Below are 13,646 nucleotides of genomic sequence, written 5' to 3'. Positions count from 1 at the left end.
ACAGCTCTTTTGGCTATGAGCAGTCACTGTTATGTCATGAACACAGCTCCTCTGGCTATGATCAGTCACTGTGATGTAACGAACACAGCTCCTCTGGCTATGAGCAGTCACTGTGATGTAACGAACAAAGCCCCTCTGGCTATGATCAGTCACTCTGATGTAACGAACACAGCTCCTCTGGCTATGAGCAGTCACTGTGTTGTAACTAACACAGCTCCTCTGGCTATGAGCAGTCACTGTGATGTAACGAACACAGCTCCTCTGGCTATGAGCAGTCACTGTGATGTAACTAACACAGCTCCTCTGGCTATGATCAGTCACTGTGATGTAACGAACACAGGTCCTGGCTGAGCAGTCACTATGAGCAGTCACTGTGATGTAACGAACACAGCTCCTCTGGCTATGAACAGTCACTGTTATGTCAGCAGTCACAGCTCCTCTGGCTATGAGCAGTCACTGTGATGTAACAAACACAGCTCTTCTGGCTATGAGCAGTTACTGTAATGTAACAAACACAGCTCTTATGGCTATGAGCAGTCACTGTGATGCAACAAACACAGCTCCTCTGGCCATGAGCAGTCACTGTGATGTAACAAACACAGCTCCACTGGCTATGAGCAGTCACTGTGATGCAACGAACACAGCTCCTCTGGCTATGAGCAGTCACTGTTATGTCATGAACACAGCTCCTCTGGCTATGAGCAGTCACTGTTATGTCAGCAGTCACAGCTCCTCTGGCTATGAGCAGTCGCTGTGATGCAATGAACACAGGTCCTCTGGATATGAGCAGTCACTGTTATGTCATGACCACAGCTCCCCTGGCTATGAGCAGTCACTGTGATGTAACGAACACAGCTCCTCTGGCTATGAGCAGTCACTGTTATGTCATGAACACAGCTCCTCTGGCTATGATCAGTCACTGTGATGTAACGAACACAGCTCCTCTGGCTATGAGCAGTCACTGTGATGTAACGAACACAGCTCCTCTGGCTATGATCAGTCACTGTGATGTAACAAACACAGCTCCTCTGGCTATGAGCAGTCACTGTGATGCAATGAACACAGGTCCTCTGGCTATGAGCAGTCACTGTGATGCAACGAACACAGATCCTCTGCCTATGAGCAGTCACTGTGATGTAACAAACACAGCTCCTCTGGCTATGAGCAGTCACTGATGCAATGAACACAGGTCCTCTGGCTATGAGCAGTCACTGTGATGCAACGAACACAGCTCCTCTGGCTATGAGCAGTCACTGTGATGTAACAAACACAGCTCCTCTGGCTATGAGCAGTTACTGTAATGTAACAAACACAGCTCCTATGGCTATGAGCAGTCACTGTGATGCAACAAACACAGCTCCTCTGGCTATGAGCAGTCACTGTGATGTAACAAACACAGCTCCTCTGGCTATGAGCAGTCACTGTGATGCAATGAACACAGCTCCTCTGGCTATGAGCAGTCACGGTGATGCAACGAACACAGATCCTCTGGCTATGAGCAGTCACTGTTATGTCATGAACACAGCTCCTCTGGCTATGAGCAGTCACTGTTATGTCAGCAGTCACAGCTCCTCTGGCTATGAGCAGTCACTGTGATGCAATGAACACAGGTCCTCTGGCTATGAGCAGTCACTGTTATGTCATGACCACAGCTCCCCTGGCTATGAGCAGTCACTGTGATGTAACGAACACAGCTCCTCTGGCTATGAGCAGTCACTGTTATGTCATGAACACAGCTCCTCTGGCTGTGATGTAACGAACACAGCTCCTCTGGCTATGAAGTCACTGTTGATGGCTATGATCAGTCACTGTGATCACTGTGATGTAACGAACACAGCTCCTCTGGCTATGAGCAGTCACTGTGATGTAACGAACAAAGCCCCTCTGGCTATGATCAGTCACTGTGATGTAACAAACACAGCTCCTCTGGCTATGAGCAGTCACTGTGATGCAATGAACACAGCTCCTCTGGCTATGAGCAGTCACTGTGATGTAACGAACACAGGTCCTTTGGCTATGAGCAGTCACTGTGATGTAACGAACACAGCTCCTCTGGCTATGAACAGTCACTGTTATGTCAGCAGTCACAGCTCCTCTGGCTATGAGCAGTCACTGTGATGCAATGAACACAGGTCCTCTGGCTATGAACAGTCACTGTTATGTCATGACCACAGCTCCCCTGGCTATGAGCAGTCACTGTGATGCAATGAACACAGCTCCTCTGGCTATGAGCAGTCACTGTTATGTCATGAACACAGCTCTTATGGCTATGATCAGTCACTGTGATGTAACGAACACAGCTCCTCTGGCTATGATCAGTCACTGTGATGTAACGAAACAGCTCCTCTGGCTATGAGCAGTCACTGTGATGTAACGAACACAGCTCCTCTGGCTATGATCAGTCACTGTGATGTAACGAACACAGCTCCTCTGGCTATGAGCAGTCACTGTGATGTAACGAACACAGCTCCTCTGGCTATGATCAGTCACTGTGATGTAACGAACACAGGTCCTCTGGCTATGATCAGTCACTGTGATGTAACTAACACACCTCCTCTGGCTATGATCAGTCACTGTGATGTAACTAACACACCTCCTCTGGCTATGATCAGTCACTGTGATGCAATGAACACAGCTCCTCTGGCTATGAGCAGTCACTGTGATGCAACGAACACAGATCCTCTGTCTATGAGCAGTCACTGTTATGTCATGAACACAGCTCCTCTGGCTATGAGCAGTCACTGTTATAACAGCAGTCACAGCTCCTCTGGCTATGATCAGTCACTGTGATGTAACGAACACAGCTCCTCTGGCTATGATCAGTCACTGTGATGTAACGAACACAGCTCCTCTGGCTATGATCAGTCACTGTGATGTAACGAAACAGCTCCTCTGGCTATGAGCAGTCACTGTTATAACAGCAGTCACAGCTCCTCTGGCTATGATCAGTCACTGTGATGTAACTAACACAGCTCCTCTGGCTATGATCAGTCACTGTGATGTAACGAACACAGCTCCTCTGGCTATGATCAGTCACTGTGATGTAACTAACACAGCTCCTCTGGCTATGAGCAGTCACTGTGATGTAACGAACACAGCTCCTCTGGCTATGAGCAGTCACTGTGATGTAACGAACACAGCTCCTCTGGCTATGATCAGTCACTGTGATGTAACGAACACAGCTCCTCTGGCTATGATCAGTCACTGTGATGTAACGAACACAGCTCCTCTGGCTATGATCAGTCACTGTGATGTAACGAACACAGGTCCTCTGGCTATGATCAGTCACTGTGATGTAACTAACACACCTCCTCTGGCTATGATCAGTCACTGTGATGTAACTAACACACCTCCTCTGGCTATGATCAGTCACTGTGATGCAATGAACACAGCTCCTCTGGCTATGAGCAGTCACTGTGATGCAACGAACACAGCTCCTCTCGCTATGAGCAGTCACTGTTATAACAGCAGTCACAGCTCCTCTGGCTATGATCAGTCACTGTGATGTAACTAACACAGCTCCTCTGGCTATGATCAGTCACTGTGATGTAACTAACACACCTCCTCTGGCTATGATCAGTCACTGTGATGCAATGAACACAGCTCCTCTGGCTATGAGCAGTCACTGTGATGCAACGAACACAGCTCCTCTCGCTATGAGCAGTCACTGTTATAACAGCAGTCACAGCTCCTCTGGCTATGATCAGTCACTGTGATGTAACTAACACAGCTCCTCTGGCTATGATCAGTCACTGTGATGTAACGAACACAGCTCCTCTGGCTATGATCAGTCACTGTGATGTAACTAACACAGCTCCTCTGGCTATGAGCAGTCACTGTGATGTAACTAACACAGCTCCTCTGGCTATGATCAGTCACTGTGATATGTGCTGCAGTGTTGTGTTTTTTTCTGAGACATGGTTTGTGTTATTTTCCATAGGGTGTGTTTATCTCATGGCATTGCGTCTCTAATGATGGCCACAGATCTGGGACAATGAACGAAGGAGTGGTCCCTCGGCTCGGCTGTCTGAATATTTTATACAACCGTTGATGTTAGTTAATTAGGAGTTGGTTGGGAAGTGAAACTCATCTCACTAAATATCTGTAGGCTTAGATTATAAGTAGGGAAACTCTCTCAATAAATATCTGAAGGCTGACATTGTAACATTATAATATGGTATAAGAGCTGTATTATATAATATAGGGCCAGAGCTAAACAGAGCAAAACATTTCAATTTTTATTATGTTGAACTATTATTAAGTTACCACAAAGTGCCACTTACAGCAATTTCAGGAAGTGCCTCTTTATCATTTACAGTCATTTCAGGAAGTGACTCTTTACCACTTACAGTAATTTCTTAATAACAAGTAAATAGAAAGCATCTCTGCTCTTTCCACTGCTGTCTCTGAGACAGTGGCCCATAGCAACGGCAGGTAGAGTGTATCCTGATCCACCTCTGTCAGCCCGTCTGACCTCATTGGAAGTGGGAATGAATGTCACATCTTCCTACATCCTTCCTTCCTCATGCAGCCCAGTAGTGGTTCAGTTACACTACAATATGAGCTCTAGATTATTAGAGAATGTACGGTAGTGGTTCAGTTACACTACAATATGAGCTCTAGATTATTAGAGAATGTACGGTAGTGGTTCAGTTACACTACAATATGAGCTCTAGATTATTAGAGAATGTACGGTCTATATATCTCATATTGTAATGTAACTGAACCCCTACTGTACATTCTCTAATAATCTATCTAGCTCATATTGTAGTGTAACTGAACCACTACTGTACATTCTCTAATAATCTATATATCTCATATTGTAGTGTAACTGAACCACTTCTGTACATTCTCTAATAATCTATCTAGCTCATATTGTAGTGTAACTGAACCACTACCGTACATTCTCTAATAATCTAGAGCTCATATTGTAGTGTAACTGAACCACTACCGTACATTCTCTAATAATCTAGAGCTCATATTGTAGTGTAGCTGAACCACTACCGTACATTCTGTGGTGGTTAATTTCTTTACTATCAAATGAGGAGAGACAAACGTATCGCACACGTCAGAGTTATACTTAAACTGAATCTTTATTGATGTATTAATAAGGGAGCAGGTCAATACAACAAACACATATAAAGTGAATCGATTGAGTGCTCTACGATAATGCTGCTGGTTGACGAATCACCCTCAGATGCTTAGTTGAGAGCCCCGAGACAAAAGTACAAAGGTCTTTTATAGCCAAGATACACCCCTTTCTGTCTACATGACGAACAACAGATGTATGGAAAGGGTCACAAGGTTAAGATTTGTATGAAAGATACTTATAATTCACAGCAGACAGTATCTGCTGTAAAAACTGTTTTCTTTGTGTAGAGACCAGGGTCTGGGTCTGGGGTCATCTCTCCCTCGTACCATATAGAACAGAAACATTAACTCATGCTCTGGAATGCGGTATCCCCAAAGACATCGTAAATCTTCCAGAGGCCCATCCCCAGTAGAACAAACACAGATGAGTCTTCTAACAACCCCTTATTATGTTGCATAAAACAACCATTTGATGCAATAAAAGTATTATAACATCCTCCTGCAATTCTGCTCTCACATTTCTCTAATAATCTATCTAGCTCATATTGTAGTGTAACTGAACCATTACTGTACATTCTCTAATAATCTATATATCTCATATTGTAGTGTAACTGAACCATTACTGTACATTCTCCAATAATCTATATATCTCATATTGTAGTGTAACTGAACCATTACTGTACATTCTCTAATAATCTATATATCTCATATTGTAGTGTAACTGAACCATTACTGTACATTCTCTAATAATCTATATATCTCATATTGTAGTGTAACTGAACCATTACTATATATCTCATATTGTAGTGTACATTCTCTAATAATCTATCTAGCTCATATTGTAGTGTAACTGAACCATTACCGTACATTATCTAATAATCTATATATCTCATATTGTAGTGTAACTGAACCACTACCCTACATTCTCTAATAATCTATATATCTCATATTGTATTGTAATTAAACCACTACCATACATTCTCTAATAATCTATATATCTCATATTGTAGTGTAACTGAACCATTACTGTACATTCTCTAATAATCTATATATCTCATATTGTAGTGTAACTGAACCATTACCGTACATTCTCTAATAATCTATCTAGCTCATATTGTAGTGTAACTGAACCATTACCGTACATTATCTAATAATCTATATATCTCATATTGTAGTGTAACTAAACCACTACCCTACATTCTCTAATAATCTATATATCTCATATTGTATTGTAATTAAACCACTACCATACATTCTCTAATAATCTTGCAGCTCATATATCATAGTGAGACTGTCCTATCTGGGTTAGGGTGACAGAGACTAATTCAGGGTGTCATACTAGGTAAACTACAGCTACAGCATGCCCTGCCTACAGCTATGATATAATGATAGCATGCAAAAATATTTGTTTGCACATGTCACAACCATAGACGCTGATTGTGTGTCTGCCAGCCAGTCCGTTCTCTCCACAGAGTCCAGAGAGGCTCATAGAGTCTTGCTCTGACATTTTTGGGAGGTCAGGAAGGGAAGTGGGATGTGGGCTGGGGAATGGGAGGAACTGGTAGAGAGAGGATGTAATGCAGTAAGTATGCCTGTGTGTGTGTGTGTGTGTGTGTGTGTGTGTGTGTGTGTGTGTGTGTGTGTGTGTGTGTGTGTGTGTGTGTGTGTGCATGTGTGTGTGTGTGTGTGCGTGTGCGTGTGCACGTGCATTTACACAAGCATCTGATATAAGGTCTTGTACATTGCTGTTGATGTTATTTTTGCAATACTGTTAAAACGTTTTGTTTGGGACATATGGGTTATGTCGGTGTGTTGTTGTCGAGATTTACTCTGCATGCATTAGTGCATTAGTGTTGCACTGTATACCAATACGTATGTACTTTTTCCAATACTAGAACATGTAAAATGCTTTGGTACTAGAATTGTAGTTTCGGTACTTCTGTCAAATGTGTCTCAAGGATCAAGCCTGTCTATCAGCGCAGCCAATCCCCCCCCCACAATCATGCTGCACAGAAGTATGTAGAAATTTAGAATCGGTTAATTACTGTTCGTAAAACAATGTCTATACAGGATAAAACACTTTACAATGCAAGAAGATACGGGTAGCTTTGCAAATAAATTCATAAAAAATCCTACAATGTGATTTTCTGGATTTTTTTTTCTCATTTTGTCTGTCATAGTTGAAGTGTACCTATGATGAAAATTACAGGCCTCTCTCATCTTTTTAAGTGGGAGAACTTGCACAATTGGTGGCTGACTAAATACTTTTTTGCCCCACTGTAGGTACGGATACCCCCAAGGGACATCCTACTACATCTTCCCCTCTCCAATGAAGAAGAACTCAGCATGCATAACCACTGAAGCATAACTGAAATGCAATTTGGAAACCATTATTATTCTCTAACATGCTACTTCACATCCTGAAACAGTATGAAAGCATTAAATGACACAGTATGAACATTAACTTAGTCTCTTTTTGCTGGGTATGGTCCCCAACAGTATATTTTCTCTTCACGTAACAGTCTTTCAGCCACTCTGGTGGCTTCACATCCCTTTTTGGGCGCGCTTGTGGCTCTGTGAGCATTCCCTCTCCTTCACCCTCTTTTTGTGCATTTTCTGTGGCCTCAGTCTGTGTGGCTGGTAGATCTGGAAGAGCTCTGAGGTGTGTTTTGTTCCTTCGTACCTCTTCTGAGCCTGTGTCCACCATATAGGAGCGTGGGGCATCCGCTTTCCTCAGCACTATTGCTGGTGTCTTTGAGTTTGTAATCCACACATGTTGACCTTCGGTCAGCTCTGGCCTCTCCTTAGCACGGTGTCTCCGATTAAAGTCTCCAGTTTGCATTTGTTTCAGCCGTTTGACCCTCTCAGCGAAGGCCTTCCTGTTAGGCCATCGGGGTTTAAGCTGAGCCGGCGAGACAGGCAATGGGGAACGCAGCCTCCTGCCCATCAGGAGCTCGGCAGGCGACGGCCCATAATGGATGTTTAATTGGGGCCCTGGAGGGTGCATCAGCTGTGATCAGTGCCTTCCCTGGCACATACACCATCTTGTGGGTGAACCTCAGTAATCTGAGGCGGAAGCGCAGAACTCTGGGAGGCAAGTCGTCCAGTGTTTTTGTCCCTAACAGAGCCAACAGTAGTTTGTGGTCAGTCTCTGCTGTAAACTGCAGGCCAATAAGGTATTGGCTGAGCCTTTCACATGCCCATGTGATAGCAAACGCCTCCTTCTCCACTTGTGCATACCTTTGCTCTGTGTCGGATAAGCTTCGGGAGATGTATGCTATTGGACGTCACTCCATGTTGTCCTGCATCTGTGTGAGGACCACCCTAGCCCAAAGGATGATGCATCTGCTGATACCTTTGTCTTAGCGTGGGGACGGTACTGGGCCAGCACTCTCTGTGAGGCCAGGTCTCCTTTGATTTTGTCAAACGCCACCTGTTGCACGTGACCCCATGACCAGTCATTCTCTTTGGCTAGTAAGTCTCTCAGGGGTTTTGATTTATCTGAAAACTGTGGGAGGAACCTACATAGAGTGGCCATGCCTAAGAAGGTCCTGACTTCAGCCATATTCTGGGGTATGGGCATATCTGTGATGGCGCTGATCTTCTCCGGGTCTCGCTCTATTCCAGCTGAACTGATTGTGTGTCCCAAGAACAATACCTCTGACTGTGCAGAAGTGCATTTTTCATTGAGTGTCAGGCCAGTCTCCTGGAGTCTGGTCAGAACTGCTGTGAGCCTTACATCATGTTCTGCTCTGTCCCTTCCACACACAAGCACACCGTCCGCGTGGACTATGACGCCACTCAGCCCATCCAACAGCTGGGACATGCGTCTTTGGAAATGCTCAGGACCGGAAGCGATTCCAAATGGCAAAACATTAAAACAGTAACGGCCAAACGGTGTTATAAACGTTGTGAGTGTCCTACTCTGTGATGACAGCGGTATCTGCCAGAAACCTGAGCAGGCATCCAGCTTTGTGAAGACTAGTGAGCCATCCAACTGAGCCAGTGACTGCTCCACTGATGGTAAGATGTGTCTCTCTCTGCAGAGTGCCTCATTCAAGTTAGTCATGTCCACACAGATCCTTATGTTCCCATTGACTTTTGGGACCACCACCATCCCTGCACACCAGTCTGTGGGACTCTCTATTTTAGACATCGCCCCAATTTCTTCCATCCTTCCCAACTCTTCCTTTACTCTGGCCAATAAAGGGATAGGCACACGGCGGGGGGTAGTAAGGGCATAGGGGACAGCATCCTCTTTCAGGCGGATCCTTCCTAGACCAGAAAACACTTTTGGGAATTTATTTTTGAAAAGCTCACCTGAGTCCTCCATTTCGCTCACTCTCTCAATGAGATGCAATGCTTCAATTGCTGGCAGCCCCAGCAACGGTCTGGCCAGAGAGTAAATGACGAAGATAGGCTGGAGGACACTTTTGTCTTTACTCTCCAGTTTAATCACCAACTGCCATACCACTGGTAATATCTTATTACTGGGCCCGTATAGTTTTTTGTTTGTAGAGAGCAAAGGGCCATCTCTGCTATAGATATACAGCCTATTTGGGATAGCTGTCACTGCTGCCCCAGTGTCTAGTTTAAATGACACAACCTCCCCATTGAGTTTAATGTCTGAATGCCAGCCAGTATTGTTTCCCTTTATTTCTCCCAGAAAGATGCTGTCCTGCTGTACCTCCTCTGAAACCTCATGCATTTGCTTTAATCGACAGACAGCTGAAAAGTGTCCTCTCCTGTGACATTTCCTGCATTCCAAATCCTTTGCTGGGCAATCTTTCCATCTGTGGAAAGGGGATTTCCCACATTTGTGACAAACACTTGAACTTGCTACTGGTGCTGTCTGTGATTGTTTTCTCCCCTCCGTTTTTTTTTAGCTCAGTATGAAAATGCATTTATTTCCTCACTCTCTTCGCTCTGCAAGGAGCTGCTGTTGCGCAGCATCGTCTGCTGGCTTTTTACTGTCTCATTCTGCCTAACCTGGTTTACAGCTTTGGACAAGGTAAGCTGGGAATCCAACTGTAACTTTTCAGAAAGTGATACATTTATTATTCCGACTACAATCCGATCTCGGATCAGCTCTTCCCTGAGCGTACCAAACTGACAATGTTCTGCTAGTTTGTGAACAGCTGTGCTAAAACTGTCGGTGGTTTCACCCTTCTCCTGTTTGCGCATATTAAACCGAGCTCTCTCAAATATAATGTTGTCTCCCTACAAAATGCATTTCAAAACAGTCTTTAACAGCACTGTAGTTCAGTTTCTCTTCCTCAGTCAACGTTGAAGCATTTAATATATCCTCGGCTTCATCACCCATAGAGTAGATCAGTGTATTAACTTGAAATGCCTAATTTTTCACGTTTAAGCCTGATGCTACCCCGTACCTTTCAAAGCCCCCAATCCATTTCAGCCAGTTTTGAATGTCCATACAATCAAAATTCTCTAGGGGACTAATGCGAAATCCATCAGCACTAGCCACTGGCTTGTCTGTGTTTGCGCCAGAGCCCGTGTTTGCGCCAGAGCCCGTGTTTGTGCCAGAGCCCGTGTTTGTGCCAGAGCCCGTGTTAGCGCCAGAGCCCGTGTTTGCACCAGAGCCCGTGTTTGAGCCAGAGCCCGTGTTTGCGCCAGAGCCCGTGTTTGCGCCAGAGCCCGTGTTTGTGCCAGAGCCCGTGTTAGTGCGCCAGAGCCCGTGTTTGTGCCAGAGCCCGTGTTTGTGCCAGAGCCCGTGTTTGTGCCAGAGCCCGTGTTAGCGCCAGAGCCCGTGTTAGTGCCAGAGCCTGTGTTAGTGCCAGAGCCCATGTTTGCGCCAGAGCCCGTGTTAGCGCCAGAGCCCGTGTTTGTGCCAGAGCCCGTGTTAGCGCCAGAGCCCGTGTTTGTGCCAGAGCCCATGTTTGCGCCAGAGCCCGTGTTAGCGCCAGAGCCCGTGTTTGTGCCAGAGCCCGTGTTAGCGCCAGAGCCCGTGTTTGTGCCAGAGCCCGTGAGCCCAGAGCCCTGTGTTTGCCAGAGCCCGCCAGAGCCCGTGTTTGTAGCGCCAGAGCCCGTGTTTGTGCCAGAGCCCGTGTTTGTGCCAGAGCCCGTGTTAGCGCCAGAGCCCGTGTTTGTGCCAGAGCCCGTGTTTGCCAGAGCCCCCGTGTGTTAGCGCCAGAGCCCGTGTTGCGCCAGAGCCCGCCAGAGCCCGTGTTTTGCCAGAGCGCCAGAGCCCGTGTTAGCGCCAGAGCCAGAGCCAGAGCCCGTGTTAGCGCCAGAGCCCGTGTTTGCGCCAGAGCCCGTGTTAGCGCCAGAGCCCGCCAGAGCCCGTGTTTTGCCAGAGCCCGCGCCAGAGCCCGTGTTTGCGCCAGAGCCCGTGTGTTTGCGCCAGAGCCCGTGTTAGCGCCAGAGCCCGTGTTTGTGCCAGAGCCCGTGTTTTGCCAGAGCGCCAGAGCCCGTGTTTGCGCCAGAGGCCGTGGAGTCGCAAACCCTGAAATCCCGCCAGCTTCTTCCTCTTGCAACATGTTGCTTAGCAGTAACTTAGTCCTTTCTCGTTAGCTAGCAAAATAATGATATGCTCTGTTTTATCTCCAACACTGTGCCCTCCCTGCTTTGAAACAGCCTGAATGTATGATTTACTTGGTACGTCCTTCACATTTATGTGATTATTAAAACCACTTCTGACACCATGTAGTATTATCTAAAATAAGGACGCACGACAACGAGGTTCTAGCTCCAGCATGTTTACTAACCTAACCCTCGCATGTCATACCTAGGTACGGATACCCCCAAGGGACATCCTTCTACACTAAAAAGTATGATTTGTTGTTGTTTGTTCCCTGTCAGAAGCCCAACTGTGTAACGTGACTAATCCTAACCTGGGTGAGAGAGCTACTCCGCTCTGAGACCTGCAAGGTGACTCTTCTGCAGCCTGGTCATTGTATATATGTAGTGATTAGAATAGCAGCTTGTTGGGGAGTCCAGTACTAAATATTTAATCTGAAAGGTAGGCTGTGGCACAACACGACACGCTGCCTGGTCCTTTTTTGCCCAGGGAACAAACACACTCTTTGGCGGCTGTGGAGTAGCCGGTAGGTTGCATTGTGTTTAGAGGAAATGCGTGTGTATGTGTGTGTTTGTGTGCGCATATGTGCACTTGTGTGTACTTGTGTGTGTGTGAGTGTGTGAGTAGGCACAGCAGCAATGGGGTGTGAAAGAGGCAGCAGCAGGAACAGAGTAGTATGGTTGCTGTGTTTTGATCAGAGGGATATGGAGATAAAGACCTTCTAACAGAGAGAGGTAGCACTGGGACTCCACAGGGAGGGAGAGATGGAGACAGACAGAGAGATTACATGAAGGTAGATCTAGAGGAGGAGGGGAGTTGGTGGGGGGAAGGGGGGTAGTATTGGTCCGAACAGCAGTAAATGCAGATGTAATAATTTTCTTGACTTTCATTTTCGCTCACCCTCTTTCTCCTTTCTCTCCTCCCTCTCTCACGGTCCCTCTCTCCTCTCAGATATGTGTCACAAAGATGTCCACACGCAGCGGACAGGGAAAGGACTCGGTCATCACGCCCCTGGACACCATCCCTGAGGATAGGAAGGTAAGGGTTCAGCGGACACAGAGCGGTTTCGACGCCTTCGAGAAACCCGCCAGCCAGGTGAAGAGGGTGCACTCAGAGAACAATGCCTGTATCTCCTCCAAGGCCTCATCTACTGGGAAAGAGTCGCCCAAACTGCGCCGACACTCCAGCCCCAGCTCTGTAAGTCTATACAGTAGCCTACACACTGTATGCTACATACTGTATATAAAATACACAGCACAGTCTATAGTATACACAGTCTGTTGTCTACTCACTGAACAGCAGGGCTCATTATTAATAATGATAATGACATAATTACAAATATTTTGTGGACTGTAAATTGACCACAAGAAGCCCAAACAGATATAATGTTTGACTAAAATGTGGGAATACATGGCAACAGATGTATTAAATAAAAATCACTTGGAGCTGTTTTCCTGGTCTTTTATGTCCAACATTTTTTTATATCTTTTTAAAAATAATTATTGTTGATTTCTTGCTCTGAAAACTTGGGGGTCAAATGAAACCACCCACGAGCCAAATTCGGCCCACAGGTCGCCAGTTGGGAAACACTGCAGTCGATAGTATACAGTACAGACTATAGGCCTGCAGTACATTATATTGGTTGGCGCGACTATAGTACACATTGGTTGAAGCTCAATGTTAAATTCATATCTCCCTACCATCACATGTAAGCCAATATGACACCCTCCCCGCTTCTCGTATTGCTCTCATGTGCACATTTCTACCCAATAAAAACCAACGATGTGCCTCTTTTCTGGAGCATTTTTGACAATGCTAACATCTTTTCAGCCGAATCTCAGAGTTCTAAAACCGGTTGCAACTCGGTTGCTACGCAACAGTAGCAGCTAACTAGGAGAATGCTTGTAGCTGCAGCTAGCTAGCTTACACCAGTTGGATAAGAAGCAAAAAGGAAGGTAGCTAGCTAGCTTACACCAGTTGGATAAGAAGCAAAAAGGAAGGTAGCTAGCTAGCTTAC

General features: G+C 45.8%; 1 protein-coding gene across 2 annotated transcripts in view; it reads left to right on the top strand.

Moving 5' to 3' along the window:
• LOC112222519 (cyclin-dependent kinase 14) overlaps positions 1-13,646 on the top strand; it is a 223,581-nt gene that overhangs the window by 45,869 nt on the left and 164,066 nt on the right. For both annotated transcript variants that reach the window (XM_042304826.1, XM_042304827.1), the window contains one exon: positions 12,581-12,826. In XM_042304826.1, the coding sequence (XP_042160760.1) occupies positions 12,581-12,826 (246 nt within the window). The remainder of the gene's footprint in view (positions 1-12,580; positions 12,827-13,646) is intronic.

Source organism: Oncorhynchus tshawytscha, linkage group LG23 (genome assembly GCF_018296145.1).
Source record: "Oncorhynchus tshawytscha isolate Ot180627B linkage group LG23, Otsh_v2.0, whole genome shotgun sequence".
NCBI classification, from domain to species: domain Eukaryota; kingdom Metazoa; phylum Chordata; class Actinopteri; order Salmoniformes; family Salmonidae; genus Oncorhynchus; species Oncorhynchus tshawytscha.
This window is presented reverse-complemented; position numbering and strand designations above follow the sequence as displayed.